Genomic DNA, 18,257 nt, shown 5'->3' with positions numbered 1-18,257 from the left:
CATTAATTAACATTACGTTATTAATTGTATTAGCCCTAAACTAAAGATTACTTCTGTAACAGGAGTTTAGAAATAGGAAGCGATGCAGTATGTCCATGCTGTTTACCATTTCTCTCCTGTATTTTGATTTGATGCCACCCTGATTACCTCAATTATCTGAAGCCCTTTTTCTATCGTTATTAAGTCTATTTGTTTTGTTTTTTAACATTGTAGCCAAGATCACGGGATACTATTGGAGAGGATGGCTTTTTCGACCTCCTCTCCCGTTTCCAGGGCAACAGAATGGACGACCAAAGGTGCTCCCTACTAGATGGCCCAAGCCATCTCACTGCTAATTCCTCTCCCTCCTCCACCCCACCTGTAGCTGAAAGGAAATGTGAGTCAGCCCCTTGTGTTCCCATCTGCATTCACACCACAATGATCTGACTTCAATATGAAATACAACTGAAACTTGTACTTGATGAGGGTCTTTACTTATTTTTTGACAAGCCAATTACTCATCGTATTCAGAGTCTGTTGTGGTGGCCATTCAGTTTCTCCCCTACATGGTGTGAATGCAGCATGTCCACAAATGTGTCCTTTTACATATTAAATGTTGTAGTAAAGTAAATGTGTAATCCTTTGTGTTTGTGTCAAAGATGAGATCTATTTGAATATCCACACCGCTTCTAGCCTTGAAAGTTTAATGTAAAAGGTTTGTGGTTCATCCTTCACTGAGCAAAACGGCGTCTATGGTCCTATTTTGATACATTTTGCCCATCCTGAAAATTGTTTATTATTGAACGCCTCTGTAATGGTCATGAACCCAAGCTTACCACAGCCTTCATGCTCAATGACGGATGAAACTACAATTAAAGGCAGCTTTCAAGTCTATGGGGACTGTTGAGTGCTCAAGACATACATTTTGGTTGGAGCGTTGCTCTAAATTTCATAGAATAACTAACTCAGGAACATCTCATCCTTAAACTCTCTTTTGTGCTCTTTTTCCTGTATTGGCACCACTCACTGTTAATAGCATAGGTGTAATACACCATCCTCCATTTGTTACATATCATGCACAGATAATGAGTATCTCTGTTTTCAGCTATTTTGGAGTGCGAAACACCGTTGCAGGATCCTGGTCATTTCCTGGAGCTGCTGGCCAGCTCCCAGGCCCGTCGTCTGGACGACCAACGAGTCAGCCTGAGCCATTTTCCTGGCTTACGTCTCAGCATCTCCAACCCGCCTCTTACACCCTCCACCTCCAGCATAGATCAAGTCCCTCCACAAGGTAATGAAATACTGCCCATTTTGGTCACCTCCTTCAATTTCACTACTCACATCGTGACTAATAAGGATTTCTCCTCCCAGCCCCGATCTCCAATACAGACACCCCTCACACACCCTCCCTGTACAGTCGACTCGAGGACAGTGCTGAGCAGCCTGAGGGGGATGATGTCTTCTTCGACATGCTAGTTAAGTGCCAGGTGAGAACTAGAGTTACCGACTTGTGGTTCTATACCTACGCCAACCAGTCAAGTTGCAGTTTACATCCATTCCTGTCCGAAATTTCATGCTTTCCAAATTGTTTCCTATTAGACTCATAGTATAGCATACCATAACAAATATTATTAAAATAGTCATAGAATAGTATGTTGAAAAAAGTCATATAGCATGGCATAAAAGTCACAGTATAGTATGTCAAAGGCATGATATAGTATTTTGAAAAAAAGCCATATTATATTAAGTTGAATAAATGTCTTGAATGTCATCAAAATGTCATAAAAAGTCATACTACTGGATGTCATAGTATAGTGTCATAAAAATGTTGTAGAGATGTCACAGTATAGTATGTCTTAAAAATGTCAGTCATACCATAGTATGTTGAAAAAATTCCATAACGTCATAGCCGTATATGTCAGAAAAAAAGTCATGAAAATGTAAAAGTATAGTATGTCGAAAAAAATAAGTCATAGTATGTTGGAAAAAAGTTATAGTATGTCAAAAAATAAAAAAGGTCATATCAAAAAAATAAGTCATATCATAGTATGTCTAAAAAATTTTTTTTAAAAAGTCATAGTATAGCATGTCCAAATAAGTCATATTATAGTATTTCAAAAAAAAAAATCATAGTGTAGTATGTCGAAGAAATAAAAAGTCAATGTCAAAAAGAAGTCATAGTATAGTACTTTATTTCGAAAAAAAATAAATGTCATAGTATCGTGTGTTGAAAAAACTAATAGTATGTCAAAAAAATGTTCATAGTATATTGTGTCAAAAGAAAGCCATAGTATAGTATTTTCAAAATCTTAAAAAAAAGTCAAGTATAATATGTCAAAAAAAAAGTCATAGTATATTTTGTCAAAAAAATAGCCGTATTAAAGTATGTCGAAAAAAAAGTCATAGTAAAGCATGTCGAAAGTGATATAGCATGTTGAAAAATAAAAAAAGTCAGAGTATAATATGTCGAAAAAAAATCATTTTATAATATTTCGTCCCAAACTAAATTGCTATTGATAAGTATCAGCTAACATACTGTAACTGCACTGTCTCTTGTTTGTATGTTTTAGGGCTCCCGACTTAACGACCAGAGGTGTGCCGCTCCACCTTCTAAAACTAAGGGACCAACTGTTCCAGATGAGGATTTTTTCGGTCTCATCCTGCGTTCCCAATCCAACCGGATGGAGGAGCAACGAGTCCTGCCGCCGCCTGCCGTCACCCAATCCAAACCAGACTGACCCCTTGAGTGATTTTTTTTTTTACTCAGGACACAAGATGAAGTTACCAAGCTTCCTTTTTTCTCTTCTTCATACACAATATTCTTGATTCCTGCCTTTTTGGATTGTCCTGACAACGTTCCTGCGAGACTGCCAAGAATACAAGGGACACTAGAAGGAATCAAGGTCCCAAACAATACTAAAATGGGAATTTAGGTTTTCAGAACTCAATGACTTGTTTTTAGATAGCGGACAGCATCTCTGGGTAGTCACCACCTTATTTTGTGGTGCTCCCTGCTGCTCGTTTTAATCAAAGACCTCTGCCAGTGACGTCTGTCTACTCTGGAGGCTTGCATCAAGACACTCACACCACAAACTGTTTGTTGTTGTTTGGACTAAAGGCACTGTATCCAAGGACATTAGCCAAAACGAAGGATTTCTGCTTTATGATGATGGACAAAAGAGACATTATGTGAACCTATCTCAAGCAATTAAACAAATTTGAACTTTGCACAGCCTGTTCTGCCCATTTCCGATTCTATTAAGTCTTTAAGAGTGGTACATCTTGGTGTGAACTGATCTCAGACCTGTCTAGCAATAACTCAGAGGATCAAATGACAAATCTTCTCTGGGGAAATAAAGGTCCACATCCACTTCTACTACTGCAGTGGTGACTAGAGGAGCCATTTATAGTATATGCTTCCAGATATTGCTTTTAAAGACTGCCAGTTTTATATCGTTTTAGGTTGTATGGGTTGAGTTATTATTGCCATGAACTGAAATGGGATTTTCTTTGTTGTAACAACATTTCATAAGGGATTAACTAGTGTGAGGGGGAAAAAAAAAAAAATGTTATTTTAGCTTTTGTATTGAAACCTTCTCCTGACAATGGAGGAATAAAATCTCATGAATTTACATCCCAAATTATTTATTTAACCTTGATTCATTATCTTTAGTGTACGACATGGGGATCCTTTCAAATGACATGCTTTGTAAAAACAATATAATTCAAATTTCAGTGTCAATCTTTCTTTCTTTTTTGCATCTACACATCAATATAAATAAGTGTATTTACAAAGTGCTCTCTGCATCAGTGTTTCTAACCTTCATGTTTGATCTGTTCAGCACTGAAAACCTGCCCCTTCACATTCAATCAATCACCTGAGCAAACCTGGAGTATAATGTTAAAGGGGATTTTCAAGACTGTCCCACTGAATAAATGTAAAAGTGTAAAGTGCATATTAATTGTTAGGTTATAGATGGTTGTACAGTTAAGCTTTTTCAATATCCTCACATTAATGGCCTGCTATGCCTCTGAAGTCTGCCCCTCACGAAGTTTCCTGCACCTGAAATGAGAAAACGGCTCTGCTTATATTCAATTAGAGATGTTATGTCTAGCAACTACATAGAGTATTAAAAAAGTGCTTTGGCACACTGCGCTTGCGTCCCCAGATTAGTCATTGATAATAATAGGCACCCAAAATGGTTTGAACATTACAGCATAAAAAACAAAGGCTGCCAGGATACCAACGATATTAGACTCCCGCACAGGATGAAATGACTAGTTAGCATAAGCCAGTGTGAGCTGCATTTGACCTACCTGGTGATGCAGCAGTTCAAGAAGCAGCTCTTGTTCTCGTCAAGTCTGTACATCCCAGAGTTTGGCAGATCTTGACACACCGACATGAATTTTTGCAGCTCCGATGTCGGGGTTCCACTCTGCTGCTGCTGCTATATGAGTATAACCAGTACACAAATCATCCTTCAACACAAGGTAGGGAGAATAACGATGGGTTTTCAAATATCTAAAATGAGTAAACCTCACCTTGATGGTGTCATAGGTGTCTGTGATGATTGTGATGAAAAGGCTGAGGATCATGTAGATGAAGAGCGAGACAAAGGTATAGAGGTAGACCCTGCTGAAGATCCACACCAGGCTACTCTTCTGCTTCATGTCCTTAAAGGTGGTAAACATGTCGTCTCCGTTGATCAGGGAGAACAGACACTCTGACACCGTGTTCAAGGTCCGGAACTTAAACAAAAGGTCAAAGAGAAGAAAGGTTATTACTTTTATCTGTGTCATGATTAACCAGTGGTGGAGGAAGTACTCAAGATCTTTTACTTAAGTAAAAGTAGCAGTACCACATTGTAGAAATACAAGTACAATATTTGCCTACATACCTTCTCATGATACGGGCCAAGGACAATCCAGCCACATAAACAGTAACTCAGGTAGATAATTCCAGCACACCAGATGAAACGGATAACATTTGGGAAAGCTGCCCTCAGTGTCAGGATGAGAATCTGAAGAGAGCCACAGACAACAACAACAGATGATAAGAGACCTGAGGCCTGTACTACAAAGCAGGATTTGGGGTTATCGAGGTAACTTCAGGGTTAACTCTGGGTTTTCCGTCCGACGAAGGTGGATCCCTTCTTCCGGGGTAGATCGCCATGGTAACTGATGCTGAACAGCTAACCTGCTCCGGAGCAGGTTATGTTCCAGATAAGAGATCAACTCGTATGAAAGCAACGCCTACTGACAAATCAGAGCTCGGTGCGTAGATCGTATGGTAATATTACACAAATACGAAGAACTTACAGTCATAATGCAGGCTAAAAACAACACAGTTTAAACTGACAATTGCAGAAAGGACAGCTGGATTTATGCTGTGGGTGTTTACCGCTTTGAATGATTTTTTTGTATTTATTTTTTTTACTTGCTCTCGAGTCCGTTTCACACTGCCGGAGAAGGGGACGCAGCTGAAAGAAGACTGAATTAGTCATACACACTACATTATTGCTAAAGGACATAATGATGTGTAATCCAATCATCCTTTGGACTTTTAAAAGCTATTTATATGTCTCTGCCCCAACTAGACAACTTTATCTGACTTTTGAGTATTCGGTTAAATTAATAAATCTGTTAATTTACGCATTCACACATCGCAATTTTTTCTTTTCTCAGCTTCAACTGTGTTACTTTTAGTCTGGATTATGTGTTTAACTTCTTCGTATTTGTCTAATATTATAAATCGCTCTTCCTTTGTAAAATGTGCCGCTCTGCCGGTCTGTCTGCAGGTTTGTAGACTTGTCCATGATTGTGATTGGTCATAAACTGCAGACACTGCCCCGTTCATGTGAACGCGCTCGTAGCCAGATAGAGAAACCCTGGGTTGATTTACCGAGTTGATAACCACCTTCGTAGGACCGCTTAGCGGGATCGCGGTTGTTAGGGTTAGTTAAACCAGATAATGAGAAGATACCCTGGGTATGTTGAACTCGCTTTGTAGTACAGGCCTCTGAAAGCAAGTATCTGGAAAACCACACACAAGAATGGAGTTTGGTGCAATCATCAAGAATAGGCCTGAAAATAACCTTACAGATTGAATTTCAAATAAAGACCCAAGCATGTAATGCCAAAGTACAATGCTGTACTGCTTCATTAACGATAAGTGTAAGAAATATTGTGTGGTCCTGCAGGATGTATTGTTACAGTGAGAAAAATTCCCCTTCAAGAGGAGATGTTAGTGTTCAAATATTGGCAGATCTTAAACTATATGAAAAACAAAGTTTAGCAGCATTTCCTTTTCAGAAATATGAACAGTAGGTGAAAGAACAAAAAGGATAAATGCTACTGTATTTGCATTGTATGGGATCTCTATTGTAAACAGTGTGGCAATGGTATCGTTAAATAATTTCACTGCATACAAAACAAATGAACATGTGCTGTAAATGAATTATCTCGTCTTACATTATACTTCCTAAAGTAGCCCATGTAGCGGATGACCCCAATCCAGACAAACATGGTCCCGGTCCCAAGGAAGATGCTGCAGACATCATAACTTGTGAGGACCTGAAAGAAAAGTGGATGTTTAAAATGTGACTAATAGACTCTGAGTATATACACACTGTAGACAGCATCTCATTGTGATGGGACGTAATGTTGAAAGACATTGCAATTTACATGGATCGATTCATATGGATCAGTATTACAGTCATACTGTAATAGAACATCCCCATTACCTTAGTCTGGATCTCTATCTTGAGAATGGAGCCAATGATGGTCAATGTGTCGCTAAGGATGATCAGGATATACCAACCATTCAAAAACTCCAACTTGTCTGACCATGAGACTTCTTTTCCACAATTGTTCTTGCAGTATAGTGTGTACTCCTGTTCACAACAAAAGGAAATGCAGGTGGTGGTACTGTTAATCTCTGTAAGGAAGATATCAGTACTTTTTATTTGTGACCAATTTTTTTATTTTAACATAACAAATAGCAGGGGTAGAATGTAAGCTCATTTATTTGAATACTGTATGTAGGTAAAAATTTGAGATACTTGTTCTTTACTTTAGTATTTCCATTCAATTCATACTTCTACTCCACTACAATTCAGACAAAATATTGTACTTTTGACTCCACTACATTTATTTGACAGCTGAAGTTAACACACACAAACCAAAAAAAAAGAGTATAGTATGTTGAAAAAATTCATAAAACCATAGTATGTCAATTTTTTTAAAGAAGGCATAGTATAGTATGTCGAAAAAAAGGTCAAAGTATAGTATGTCGAAATTTTAAAAAAAAAGTCATAGTATCGTATGTCGAAAAAAAATCATAGTATAGTAAATCGAAAAGAAAGTCATAGTATAGCATGTCGAAGAAAAGTCATAGTATAGTATGTCGAAGAAAAGTCATAGTATAGTATGTCGAAGAAAAGTCATAGTATAGTAAATCGAAAAGCAAGTCATAGTATAGCATATCGAAAAGCAAGTCATAGTATAGCATGTCGAAGAAAAGTCATAGTATAGTATGTCGAAGAAAGGTCACAGTATAGTAAATCGAAAAGCAAGTCATAGTATAGCATGTCGAAGAAAAGTCAAAATGTCGCAGTACAGTATGTCGGAAAAATCATTGTATAGTATGTTGAAAAAAACAAAACAAAAAAAATCACAGTATAGTTTGTCGAAAAAAAAAAAGTCATAGTATGCCATGTTGAAAAAATTTCTTAAAAATGCCATAGTATAATATGGCAGAAAAAAATTATTAAAAAAAGTGATACTATAGTATATAATTAAAAGTCATAGAATAGCGTGTTGAAAAAAAGTCTCTTGAAAAAATGTCATAGTATAGTATGCAATAAAACATCATCAAAAAGTCATGCACTGACTACCGTAAGCAGTCCACACATCAAGCAAAGGAAAACCAACAAATCAGCACCAACAAGAAATAAGATTATAAAAGTTCCAACTTCCATCCTTCAGTATCGGTATTTTAAGGGGGGTGTAAACGTTTTTTTTGCATTGATTTACCTCCACTTTATGAATACAGTACCATAACGAACAGCTATGTATCAGACAATCATACCTATCTAATCATACCTAATAATACATTTCTTAAGTCTGAGTAAATAAACTACAGAGTGGGGAAACAAAAATACTTGCTGTGCTTTATGGTCAGTTCAGTGAACTTACAGATTGCAGTTGAATCCCATTGATCACTGAGCGCGTGCAGAGTGTGAAGGAGATGATGCACGTTATAATGATGAGGCAGTCAAAAAGCACAGTCAGGTATATGTTTCTAGGAGCTGAGGAAACAGAGAGATTAAAATTACTCTCACCTGAAAAGGACGAACATCTTCAAACAGATTTTATGAGCAGCAAATTCTCAAGCTCAGAGAGCAGCCTTAATGAATCCCAGGAATCCTGGACATGACCTTAAAGCAATGCAGATGATTCATTTGTACATACTAAATTCAACTAAGCAAACTTACTTGCTCCAGTTACTTTCCAGTCTCTGCACTCATTGATGTCTACATCAGTTTCCAGGTCAACCTTTATCCTGCCGCTGTGAGCTTCGTTGTCGAAAGTGATCTGTTAACCAGAGAGTCATGTTTAACTACATTACAATTACATCCTTACAGTCAAACCCCATAGCTAAACATTCACTTTCCAAGCCTTAAAGAGAACATTTAACTACGTACATACTGTAGCTGACGCCGTGTGCAAACAGCCTTGCTTTAAGACTGCTCAGTTTTGTGTCCTCAGTAGCTTCATTAAATACATACAAGATTCAGACTGATTCTTTTCATTTGAACTCCTATCTGTTCTGTGTGTCAACAGGTGCAGTGTCACAAGGATTAATTGTCACCATTTATAGCAGCAATGAAGCGATCAGATGTCATACCACTGCTTTTAAAAGACAAAGTCTGATGTGATCCACTAGTGTTTACTGAGCCGTGAGGACAAGTCAAGTGACTTACAATAACAGTAAAGTCGTAGCAGTCTGGCAGCTCTCGATGTCTCACTGTCTGTAAATTTATGGCCTTGAGAACAAATGTGATCTTGACAAAGATCATCCTGGAAGACAAAGCAGATGCATTAACTGAGGGGTTTTCACATCATGTATAAAACCAAGAGAGGAAAATGATTTTGCATTAAGAAAAAGACTATAACTAAATGTTGCGTGCAAACCTTTTGAAGTGCAATTCAAAATCTGGAAGTGCTTCCCGCAATGATGGTCGATACATCGGATAAACTTCATGGCACTCTATTAGATACAAGCCACAACAATAAGAAAAAGACAATGAAAAACAAGTAAACAAATAAACTTGTTAAACCTGGTTAAGTGTTCCGTTTTGCCATACATACCAATATCCACTTGGGCATCTATTTCAAAGGTCTCATTTGCAGGGTAGATGGTACCATTTCTGTAGAACTCCTGACACACTAACATGGGGTTGTAGAAAGGACCATTTTTCTCATATTCGTGATTGCCTACTGTGATGTTGTGCAGATGTCCATACTAGAAATGAAAAATTGAAATCTCAGGTATAATAAAGTCAGGTTACAGCAGTTTAGGGTTAGATTTATGCAGTCAAAATCTACTAAACAAAATGACAAATTCAAACAACATGAACCAAGTCCAATCCCATGATGAGCTACATCTTGTCATGGGAGCTTGTTAAGTTCTTTGGTCATATAAGCATGCAGAGTTATAACATTTTAATAATGATTTACAGTAACACAAAAGGAAAATGAGTCACATGATCAAAATAAACTGACACACCGACAAATAAAATCATGCCATCTTGGTGTTCCTCGCAAAGAGTAAATTGAAAGAAAATCCGAGCATTCAGTTACCTGTTCAATGATGTAATCGATGTGATCATAAACATGAGTCTGTCTGTAAACAGCATACGTATTCATGCCTCCATCAACATAATCTTTCAAGAAGATGTGCTTGAATGCCATCAGATTTTCCTCCTTGAATTTGACAACCATTTGGTTGCTCAGCCCAAAAGACACTAACTGAGATGGGGGAGAAAAGACATTTATTATCAGGGTGGTGAAACAACACAATTAACATCTGTTCAGGTCATGTCTGAGATTAATACCTGGATAGTAATAATGGCAATTTTGACGATCTGCAGTATGAGTTTCCATGGTTTTCGGCCGCGAGCGTGGTACTTCTCACAGGGGTTCATAAAGTAATATTTGATCTTCCTTCTGAGGCTCTCCACATTGTCCAGCTCCTCCAGAACCTGGTGTTGGTTGTCGGCCCAGGGAGGGGAGCCGTTTTCCTCGTACCCGTCATACAAGTCACTGGACTCATCCATATCTACAATCAATCAAATATGAATGAGTTACATGCAATACAAATTTGCATTACAACAATAATGAGACCAATGAAATTTCAGGACAAAAATGAAAAATTATTGATCTCTTTATTTCACATTTACATGTTTGAACTTAAAAAACTAAGCGTAGCCTTGGTGGCATCAATAATGTAAAACAACAGTCAACTATTGTGTCCAGCTGTAAAATGTAAAGCAACCAAACACAATTGCCATGCAATAAATCCTTTCCTTTTGATGCTGATAATGTTCCTTAATTTGTTTACACTGTGTCAAAGATATTGTGATTCAACTATTTTTTTGGAGACCTTAGTGAAGGTGTTGAAGTGTTGGACTTTATTATATTGAAAGTATTTTTTTTTTTTTTTACATTTATATACATAAAGGAAACAACACTAGATAGAATAGAAACACTTCCCAATATTATGAAATCCAATACACTTCCCCTCCGAACTATGGCCTCAAAAAGGTTGAATACACACTAGACAGTATCAACAAAACCTGAACATAAAACACTTCAAAGATTGCATTAGACTGAACAGGTGTGCCCGAGAAACCTTTAATTACCGCCAGGAAATGTATAGATTATGTTTCCTTGTTTTATTTCCTTTGAAGAAAACTAAAACCAGTAAAAAAAAAAACACTTCTACATTAGGCACAGGATCAATATGTAGCTCTAATAGGCTACTACTTCCATTGTCTTTTCCCACAATGCAAATGGATGATCAGAGTGTTGAAGTGTTGGACTTCATTATATTGAAAGAGCATTTTTTTTTTTACATTTATATACATAAAGGAAGCAACACTAGATGGAATAGAAACACTTCCCAAAATTATGAAATCCAATACACTTCCCCTTCCGAACTATGGCCTCAAAAATGTTGAATACACACTAGACAGTATCAACAAAACCTGACCATAAAACACTTCAAAGATTGCATTAGACTGAACAGGTGTGCCCGAGAAACCTTTAATTACCGCCAGGAAATGTATAGGTTATTCTTCTTCGTTTTATTTCCTTTGAAGGAAACTAAAACCAGTAAAAAAAAAAAAATTAGGATATGGTATCAATAAGTAGCTCTAAAAGGATACTACTTCAATTGTCTTTTCCCACATTGCAATTTTTTTTTTAAAAAAAGTCATAGTATAGTATGTCAAATAAAAGTCATTAGTGTGTTGAAAAAATCAAAAAGTCATAGTACAGTATGTCGAATTATTTTTTTTAAAAAAAGTCATAAAATAGTATTTCGAATTTTCAAAAAAAAAAAAAAAACATAGTTTAGTATGTCAAATAAAAGTCATTAGTGTGTTGAAAAAAAAAAGCCATAGTATAAAAAAAATTGAAAAGGTCATAGTATAGTATGCCGAAAAGTCAGTATAGCATATCAAATAATAAAAAAAAAATCATAGTATAGTATATCGAATTAAAAAAAAAAAGAAAATCATATTATAGTAGATGGAAAAAGTCATAAAAAGTCAGTATAATGTCGAAAGAAATAGTCATAGTATAGTACGTCTATAAAAGTCTTAAAAATCCATTTGCATTGCTAATGCACGAGTGTCTGTGGACAGGAAGTAAATGAAGTCAGGTGTACCTGAGCATTGATTATTAATACACAACAGCTCACATTCTGCTCTGCTTCCAACGAGCAGACATATTCATTACATGTGTATGAATTCAGATTATGGCCTATATGTAACAGTGAACAGTAGTGCAATAAAATGAGCTAACAGGCTAACCTGTTACTTACCAAAGTCCCACACCTGGTTAATCAACGTGTTGCATACACCTGTTGTCGTCGCGCGCTTTGTGTCCAAAATGTCTTGGTCTAATTAAAAAAAAAAAATAAACTTAACGTTACTCAAACTGTTGTTTCACTGTGAGAGTCTTGAGTTAGAGGAATTGAACTTCGGAAGTGTGTGTGTGTTGTCTTGTGAGTGAACTCCTCACCTGTGTGTGTCGTGATGTCTCAGGTGAACTTACGACATTAGAGCGTCATTTTACTGCTGCGACCTGATTGGCTCTCGGGTCTGTCTGTTTCCACCCACTCCTGTAACCCTTGGCAACCAAACATTAGCCACTGATGAGCGAAGAGGAAACAGTGTGGAGAGGATCTCAAGCTTCTGTGGTATAACTACACTTTATTGTTTATTATTTATAAATTAACACATAGCTGCATCTCCAGTGGGGGTTTAAGTTAATGTTTACTGTGAATAGCATAGTTAATAAACAAACTGTATGTTCTTGTTGTGAAGTTAGAAACATAGACTAACTTGCTGATAGCAAACAAGCAGCTGAATTAAATGCTAGGTATATTGTATCTATTATATTGTATATATTAACCATTATCTAGCCTACACTATGATACTGTAAACTTAAATACAACAGGGGCAATTTGTACTTATACCTACATTTCAAAATGATATGTATTTACTACATGTTTTCCCAGACAACATGGTTATGTGGGCCCCACATGGGTTATGTTGGGGGTACCATGTGGGTATGGGCTCAAAATGGGCATCTTATCTGTGGCCCACTTGGATCAACTAAGTAGGACGCTACCTGTGTGGTTTCTAGTTGGGTCACTACTGGGAAATTAGTGCATGGGGCCAACATGGAAACTGTGGACAAACCCTCTTACAACCCATATTTCAGCCCATGGAGTCCCCATGTAGTACCCACATTGAACTTAAAGCTGGGACCAAGATGGGTCTTGGGTATGTTGCCCAGTTGGGGTCCACATAACACCCATTGTACTCCTGCATGGACAATTGGCATTGGGCCATTATGGAACCTGCGGACAATCCCATATAGGGCCCATTTTTCAGCCCATTTACTACCCACATGGGCCCCACATACAAATGTTGGCTGGGTTATAGCTATAGTTTCTAATTACAGATGTTCACCCAAAAGGCAAATATATTATAAAACATGTATTTCTAGATGAATTTACCCAAAGGTACATAAAGTAGTAAATATTTCCAGTAGTGCAAAACATGTTAGTAAAAAGGCAGTAAAAAAGTTAGTAGTGCAAAGTACAAAGTACGAAACGAAATATACCAGATATAAAAATACAAGGAGATGAAGAAAACTATTAAAAGTGAATATAGTGCAGAAGAGACTGTTAAAATTGAGTATAGTGCAGGGTAACTCCAATAGCTTATATGATAAGATATATAAAAGAAACACAATATATATTTTATAATATAAAAAAGAATAAAACAAAATAGAAAATAAACTAAAATTGAATAGTATAAATGGGCACAATAAAAGACACTGATGAGCATTTTTTTGCTAATAATAATGTATGTATTTTATGCAATTGTAATTCAAATAACATTTTCATTGCTGGACTTTATTGTGACCTGAAACCTGAATACTTAATTCCCCTCCCTCTATCATTAGTATAAACTGAAGTACACCATCAAAATGTGTGTCAGCCTGAGGACTTGATTACTCTGACTTAATTTTGTTTTCACAGCTAAAGTCAATTTAGATAGGCTTCTCATAGGCAAAGTAAAAATGGCAGGTCAATTCTCTTATCCTCCACAAGATGATGCCGTGTGCATTGATAATGATTTTTCAGGCACTCTTGCGAGACACTGCTCTGCCACTGTGTGTGAATTGAAATGTTCACTCTGAGAGTTGCTCAATGAAAATAGCAATGTGTATAGACAAAACAAATATGTAGTTTGTTGTTTTGGAAGGAGAAATGTAACATGGTGTACAAAAACTTTCTCCCTCTCATTAGTGAAGCTATCCTAAGAGCAAGGATGCCACCCAAGGGACAAAAAAGTAGATCAAGATCAAGCAGTGCAGGCAGTAAAAAGAAAGGGAAAGGGAAACGTAAAGGTGAGTGTCTGAATATTAGTATAGTATTAGTGTGTTTAGATGCATGCATGATGGTATGGAGAGACACAGTAAATGAAATGGTGAACTGACTGTTACTTCCCATTTAGGCAAAAGGAGTAAGTCACCTCAACGTGTGGAAACGCCTGGTAAGAGAAAATTATTAACTTTTTCACTTATTTATTTACCCATCCTGAACTGTAATGTGTGTGAGACAATAAAAAAAATACCATTTTATTACTTTACTTAAAACTTAACGTATTCATGTCAACTTGAAAAAATAAAAAAAATAGGTAAACAATTTTAGTAAAACTGGAGGGTAAACTGAGAATAGATACCGTGTGCATCCAGCTATCTAAACATAAACAACTGGTTTGTATTACTCTGCAGATCCTGAAGGGAATTTTAATCATTTTAGATTATATTAACTAGACATCTCATAAATCTTACATGGCTAACTAAAGCACTTTAAGCACTAAATTTAGTTTTCTACATTTGTAATTTTAATTTGATGATAGAGTCAATTTGTATTTGATTACCTTCATTTATTTGATAGGGAAGGGTCCTTTTAATGAACGCTAAATACCATTTATTCAGATTCGTCTTGGATAATGTATGACACCTACATCTGACTTTGAAGTAGGAATATAGCAAGCATGACTGAAACTAATAATCAGAGAGGTCTTTGAGGAGTTGGAGAAACTACGTATATGCATTGTTATGTTGTGATCTTGAGTGTACTGTTGCATAGCCTTTGGACATGCTCTCTACTCAGCTGTGGCTCCCATTGTCATGGTCTAGTTTACTGTCAACATATCAGCCCTGAAGACATGTTTTTGGTCAAATGCTGGTCACCAAATGTATCTTTTTACTATGGATTAGGTCATTGGCTCTTGTAGGAGTTAAAAGTAATGAGTCCTCAGATTCACATTGGCTGTTTTGTACATATTTCACCCATTTCCAGCTTTTACACCCAGCAGTATAAGTGTTAGATCTCCTAATTGAACACATCCTTAATAGTTTTACTCTAACTTTAACCTAACACTGACCCTAAACTTAACCTAAAACCAAGTCTGAACCTTAACATTTAATAGTTAACCTTGTGGGGACCAACTATTTGTGGCCCACTGACACTAATATAAATGCAGGTGTTCTTTACCTCTAAACCACAAGGACATTAACGATATAATAATCTTATCAGCTGATAAACGTCTATTGTTCAGGCTTGAATTCTTCAGTAGTATCAACAGAGATGAAAACAAACTGCCCTTAATTACAGTGTACTGTAGTACAGTATAAATGTCTTACAATATGCTGTAAAAAAAAATACAAGCCTTGAGTGGATTATGCAAGAGGAAAGAGGCCCGACAAATTTACAATATCTCTTCAGCGCAGCCTACGAATGCAGTTTAATTGCATTCTTTAGGGTTATGGAACATTGCACATCACACTCTCTTCATCTCTCAAGCAAATATTTTTCCATGAATACAACTGCCATATTTGACACTTAACTGTGTGAAATGAGGGGTGTGAGTTTCCACTACAATGATTTGGCGTGAGGCCTAACTGGTGTGAGTTGAAATGGGTGACACACCCAGCTGGGAAGTGGTTACTTAAGCTGTACTTTAGCGTTCCCAGCGTCCCCTCAGCAACCTTGTGGAAAGACTTTGAAGAGAGAGACCGCAAGCAGGATGAAAACTATCATTATGCAGAGCTCTGTTTACTGTAGTGTGCCCTGGACTGAGCCTGGCCTTAGATATGGAGGAGTCTGCATAGATTGTTTATTGAGAAATACTCTATGGTGCAGTGCTGCGGTTTTATATAGCAACAATCCTGGTTAGATGTCTTTAATTGAGCAGTTTATGTCTTGAATTCATGCATTATTGATCTGCCTCTCACATACCAGCAGCATTCCTTCTACAAGTGTTTGGACATTGCGTGTAGGTTGTTCACAAGGACGGCATTTCATACTGTGATATTGTAGTGTGGTCCAGCCTGCAGGGTGGGGCAGGTGAAGGATCAGAAGCGTTGCGCGTTTGATCAGAAAAGTATGGGTAAGAATCTGTGTCACAGTCCGTAGGCAATGGTGACTTTAAAACGTTTCCATTGTGTGAATATCACTTGATAAGTGAGGTTTAGGCTCTTAGTTGTGGCATCTCTACATTCCTGTTTATCATGCTTGTATTGCTGTTTTCAGAGCTGTTTCACCTATTTCTACAACCTGTAGTATATACAGTATAACTCCTTTTGTTCCCTTTACTGTTCAGTACATGATCTGCAATCCAGCTATTAGCATTGTATGTTGTATATGCTTTTAAACCTCTTGGTTTGCATCCATTCACATTAAACTGTGGATGATAGGGAAATGCAGATTTTTCTATGCAGGACATAATCAGAAAGAAACCATTTATATAAAATATATATTGTTTTAACTGGTCTATTCTGCCACCTCCAGCTGTAAGGACTATTTTCACATGATATTTGTACATCTCATTATCTTTTAAATGCACAGACGATGACAGCAATTTGTTTTGTACAGTCTGCGGAATAGACAGTACACAACAACATGACAATTAAACTCATGGCTCATTATTATTATTGTCAACACCATACAGCGTCAAATCTTCAAAAACACCTCTGATGATTTCAGATTGATCCTAAAGATTGTCTTTCATGAGGCCTTATACTCTATAGTGTATATAGTTTAGGAGTGGAGGAAGAGAATATAAAATACGCTGGGTTTCTGTGTAAATTCAGCAGTTTTCTCACTTGTTTGTTTGTTTCTTTACATTATTTTTATATGGGACTTCTTGTTTTCAGATTATCTGTGACAATCTATTTTTTAGATTAACATTGCTTTGCCCAAATTACTTTGGTAAGTGTAATTGTATTTATAAAAGTAGAAAGTCTCAAAACACCCTTAGTGATAAAAAATGGTGTTTTGCCCAAACACTATTAAAATCCATAGTTTGTGATTTAGCATATTATGTTTTTACTGCGTACTCACAAAGATGGGAGGTTTAGATCCAGCACATTTTAATCTATAATTTCCTCTTTCTATAATTTGTCTTGTCTATATTGATTGTGAACTCTCTCACCAAGGTCACCCTGATGATATCTTCCCCCTGGTCCTGACATCAGCCACTCAGGAGCTCTTTGGTTGCCGCACCGATGAGGACGTCACAGGGGACAGCCCTTACAAGCTGCTAAAAAAAGACGACATCATACAGGACATTAAGACAAGAGCCGCAGTGTCCGATTTCAGCCCTGTGAAGCAGATTGTGCTGGTGAGGCTGATCCATTGTCATACTCAGACAATACCCCCAAGACACTGTGATGATACATAGACCCCAAGTTAAGGGCTGTGGGAACAGACAGAGTAACCAGTTTAACTTAATTTCCCCTCTGTCTCTGGTCAAGATTAAATACATGGTAACCACCACTCTTACTTTAAGCATTCATGCCCCTTCTACCACAACACATTACGCTAATGAGACCAGAGAGCGCCCCAAGGGACCCATACAGACTCATCTGTGCTAAGTGCTAAGTAATGGCACCTTTTTTATTTGGCACATAGCCAATGTCTTACCTTGGCTGTGGTAAGACCTTGGCTGTGTGCCACTCACATCTCATTCCATCATCCACCAAATTACTGCATCTCGACCAAATTCCTGCTGTACAAAGTTGCCAGAATCAATTCAAATACACTACATTAATTATTTCCAAAGAAACTTTGTCATGAAAATAGCTGAATGTTGTGAATTCTAAAGTATTTCCTTTGACAGGACTACCCAGAGGATGAGCTGTTGCTGGTTTTTGACAGGGACTTCACCTATGACCAGAGCTTCTACCTGGTTCTGACACCAGAAGCTAAAGACAGAATCCTCAACGTAAGTAGACGGTAGTTTTGGTTACAAGGTTCACTTTTTCCTTTTGTTCTTACTAATGCTCTGTCCACTCCTTGGTGTTTGGAAAGTGGTGCAGTAGGTTTCTGCACTAACTAAATATGTCAATATGACTATTTATAAGAATAAATGCCCTAGTCATTTAGCATCAACATAACAGCACCA

At 37.1% G+C, this 18,257-nt stretch overlaps 3 protein-coding genes across 11 annotated transcripts in view; 2 read left to right on the top strand and 1 right to left on the bottom strand.

The window, feature by feature from the left end:
- Positions 1-3,698, top strand: part of LOC119488585 (G-protein-signaling modulator 2-like) — a 23,233-nt gene extending 19,535 nt beyond the window's left edge. For all 3 annotated transcript variants that reach the window (XM_037770365.1, XM_037770366.1, XM_037770367.1), the window contains exons 12-15: positions 214-376; positions 1,085-1,270; positions 1,351-1,466; positions 2,550-3,698. In XM_037770365.1, coding sequence (XP_037626293.1) covers positions 214-376; positions 1,085-1,270; positions 1,351-1,466; positions 2,550-2,717 — 633 coding nt within the window. In that variant the 3' untranslated portion in view covers positions 2,718-3,698. The remainder of the gene's footprint in view (positions 1-213; positions 377-1,084; positions 1,271-1,350; positions 1,467-2,549) is intronic.
- Positions 3,608-18,257, bottom strand: part of mcoln3b (mucolipin TRP cation channel 3b) — a 25,225-nt gene continuing 10,575 nt past the window's right edge. The window contains exons 2-17 of one of the 6 annotated variants that reach the window (XM_037770372.1): positions 17,286-17,393; positions 12,289-12,396; positions 12,102-12,166; positions 10,098-10,321; positions 9,844-10,011; positions 9,352-9,505; positions 9,175-9,250; positions 8,964-9,060; positions 8,475-8,574; positions 8,176-8,288; positions 6,723-6,872; positions 6,451-6,552; positions 4,878-5,000; positions 4,522-4,728; positions 4,297-4,427; positions 3,608-4,042 (exon numbers count right to left, since the gene is read on the bottom strand). In XM_037770372.1, the coding sequence (XP_037626300.1) occupies positions 4,003-4,042; positions 4,297-4,427; positions 4,522-4,728; positions 4,878-5,000; positions 6,451-6,552; positions 6,723-6,872; positions 8,176-8,288; positions 8,475-8,574; positions 8,964-9,060; positions 9,175-9,250; positions 9,352-9,505; positions 9,844-10,011; positions 10,098-10,319 (1,683 nt within the window). In that variant the 5' untranslated portion in view covers positions 10,320-10,321; positions 12,102-12,166; positions 12,289-12,396; positions 17,286-17,393 and the 3' untranslated portion in view covers positions 3,608-4,002. The other 5 variants (XM_037770369.1, XM_037770370.1, XM_037770368.1 and 2 more) reach the window with 5 other exon arrangements.
- Positions 12,406-18,257, top strand: part of dnai3 (dynein axonemal intermediate chain 3) — a 20,821-nt gene continuing 14,969 nt past the window's right edge. For both annotated transcript variants that reach the window (XM_037770363.1, XM_037770362.1), the window contains exons 1-5: positions 12,406-12,466; positions 14,090-14,190; positions 14,298-14,336; positions 17,290-17,474; positions 17,973-18,077. In XM_037770363.1, coding sequence (XP_037626291.1) covers positions 14,112-14,190; positions 14,298-14,336; positions 17,290-17,474; positions 17,973-18,077 — 408 coding nt within the window. In that variant the 5' untranslated portion in view covers positions 12,406-12,466; positions 14,090-14,111. The remainder of the gene's footprint in view (positions 12,467-14,089; positions 14,191-14,297; positions 14,337-17,289; positions 17,475-17,972; positions 18,078-18,257) is intronic.

The sequence above is a fragment of the Sebastes umbrosus genome, chromosome 5 (assembly GCF_015220745.1).
Source record: "Sebastes umbrosus isolate fSebUmb1 chromosome 5, fSebUmb1.pri, whole genome shotgun sequence".
Taxonomy (NCBI): domain Eukaryota; kingdom Metazoa; phylum Chordata; class Actinopteri; order Perciformes; family Sebastidae; genus Sebastes; species Sebastes umbrosus.
The sequence above is the reverse complement of the archived record's forward strand: the minus strand, read 5'-3'. Positions and strand labels throughout refer to the sequence as shown.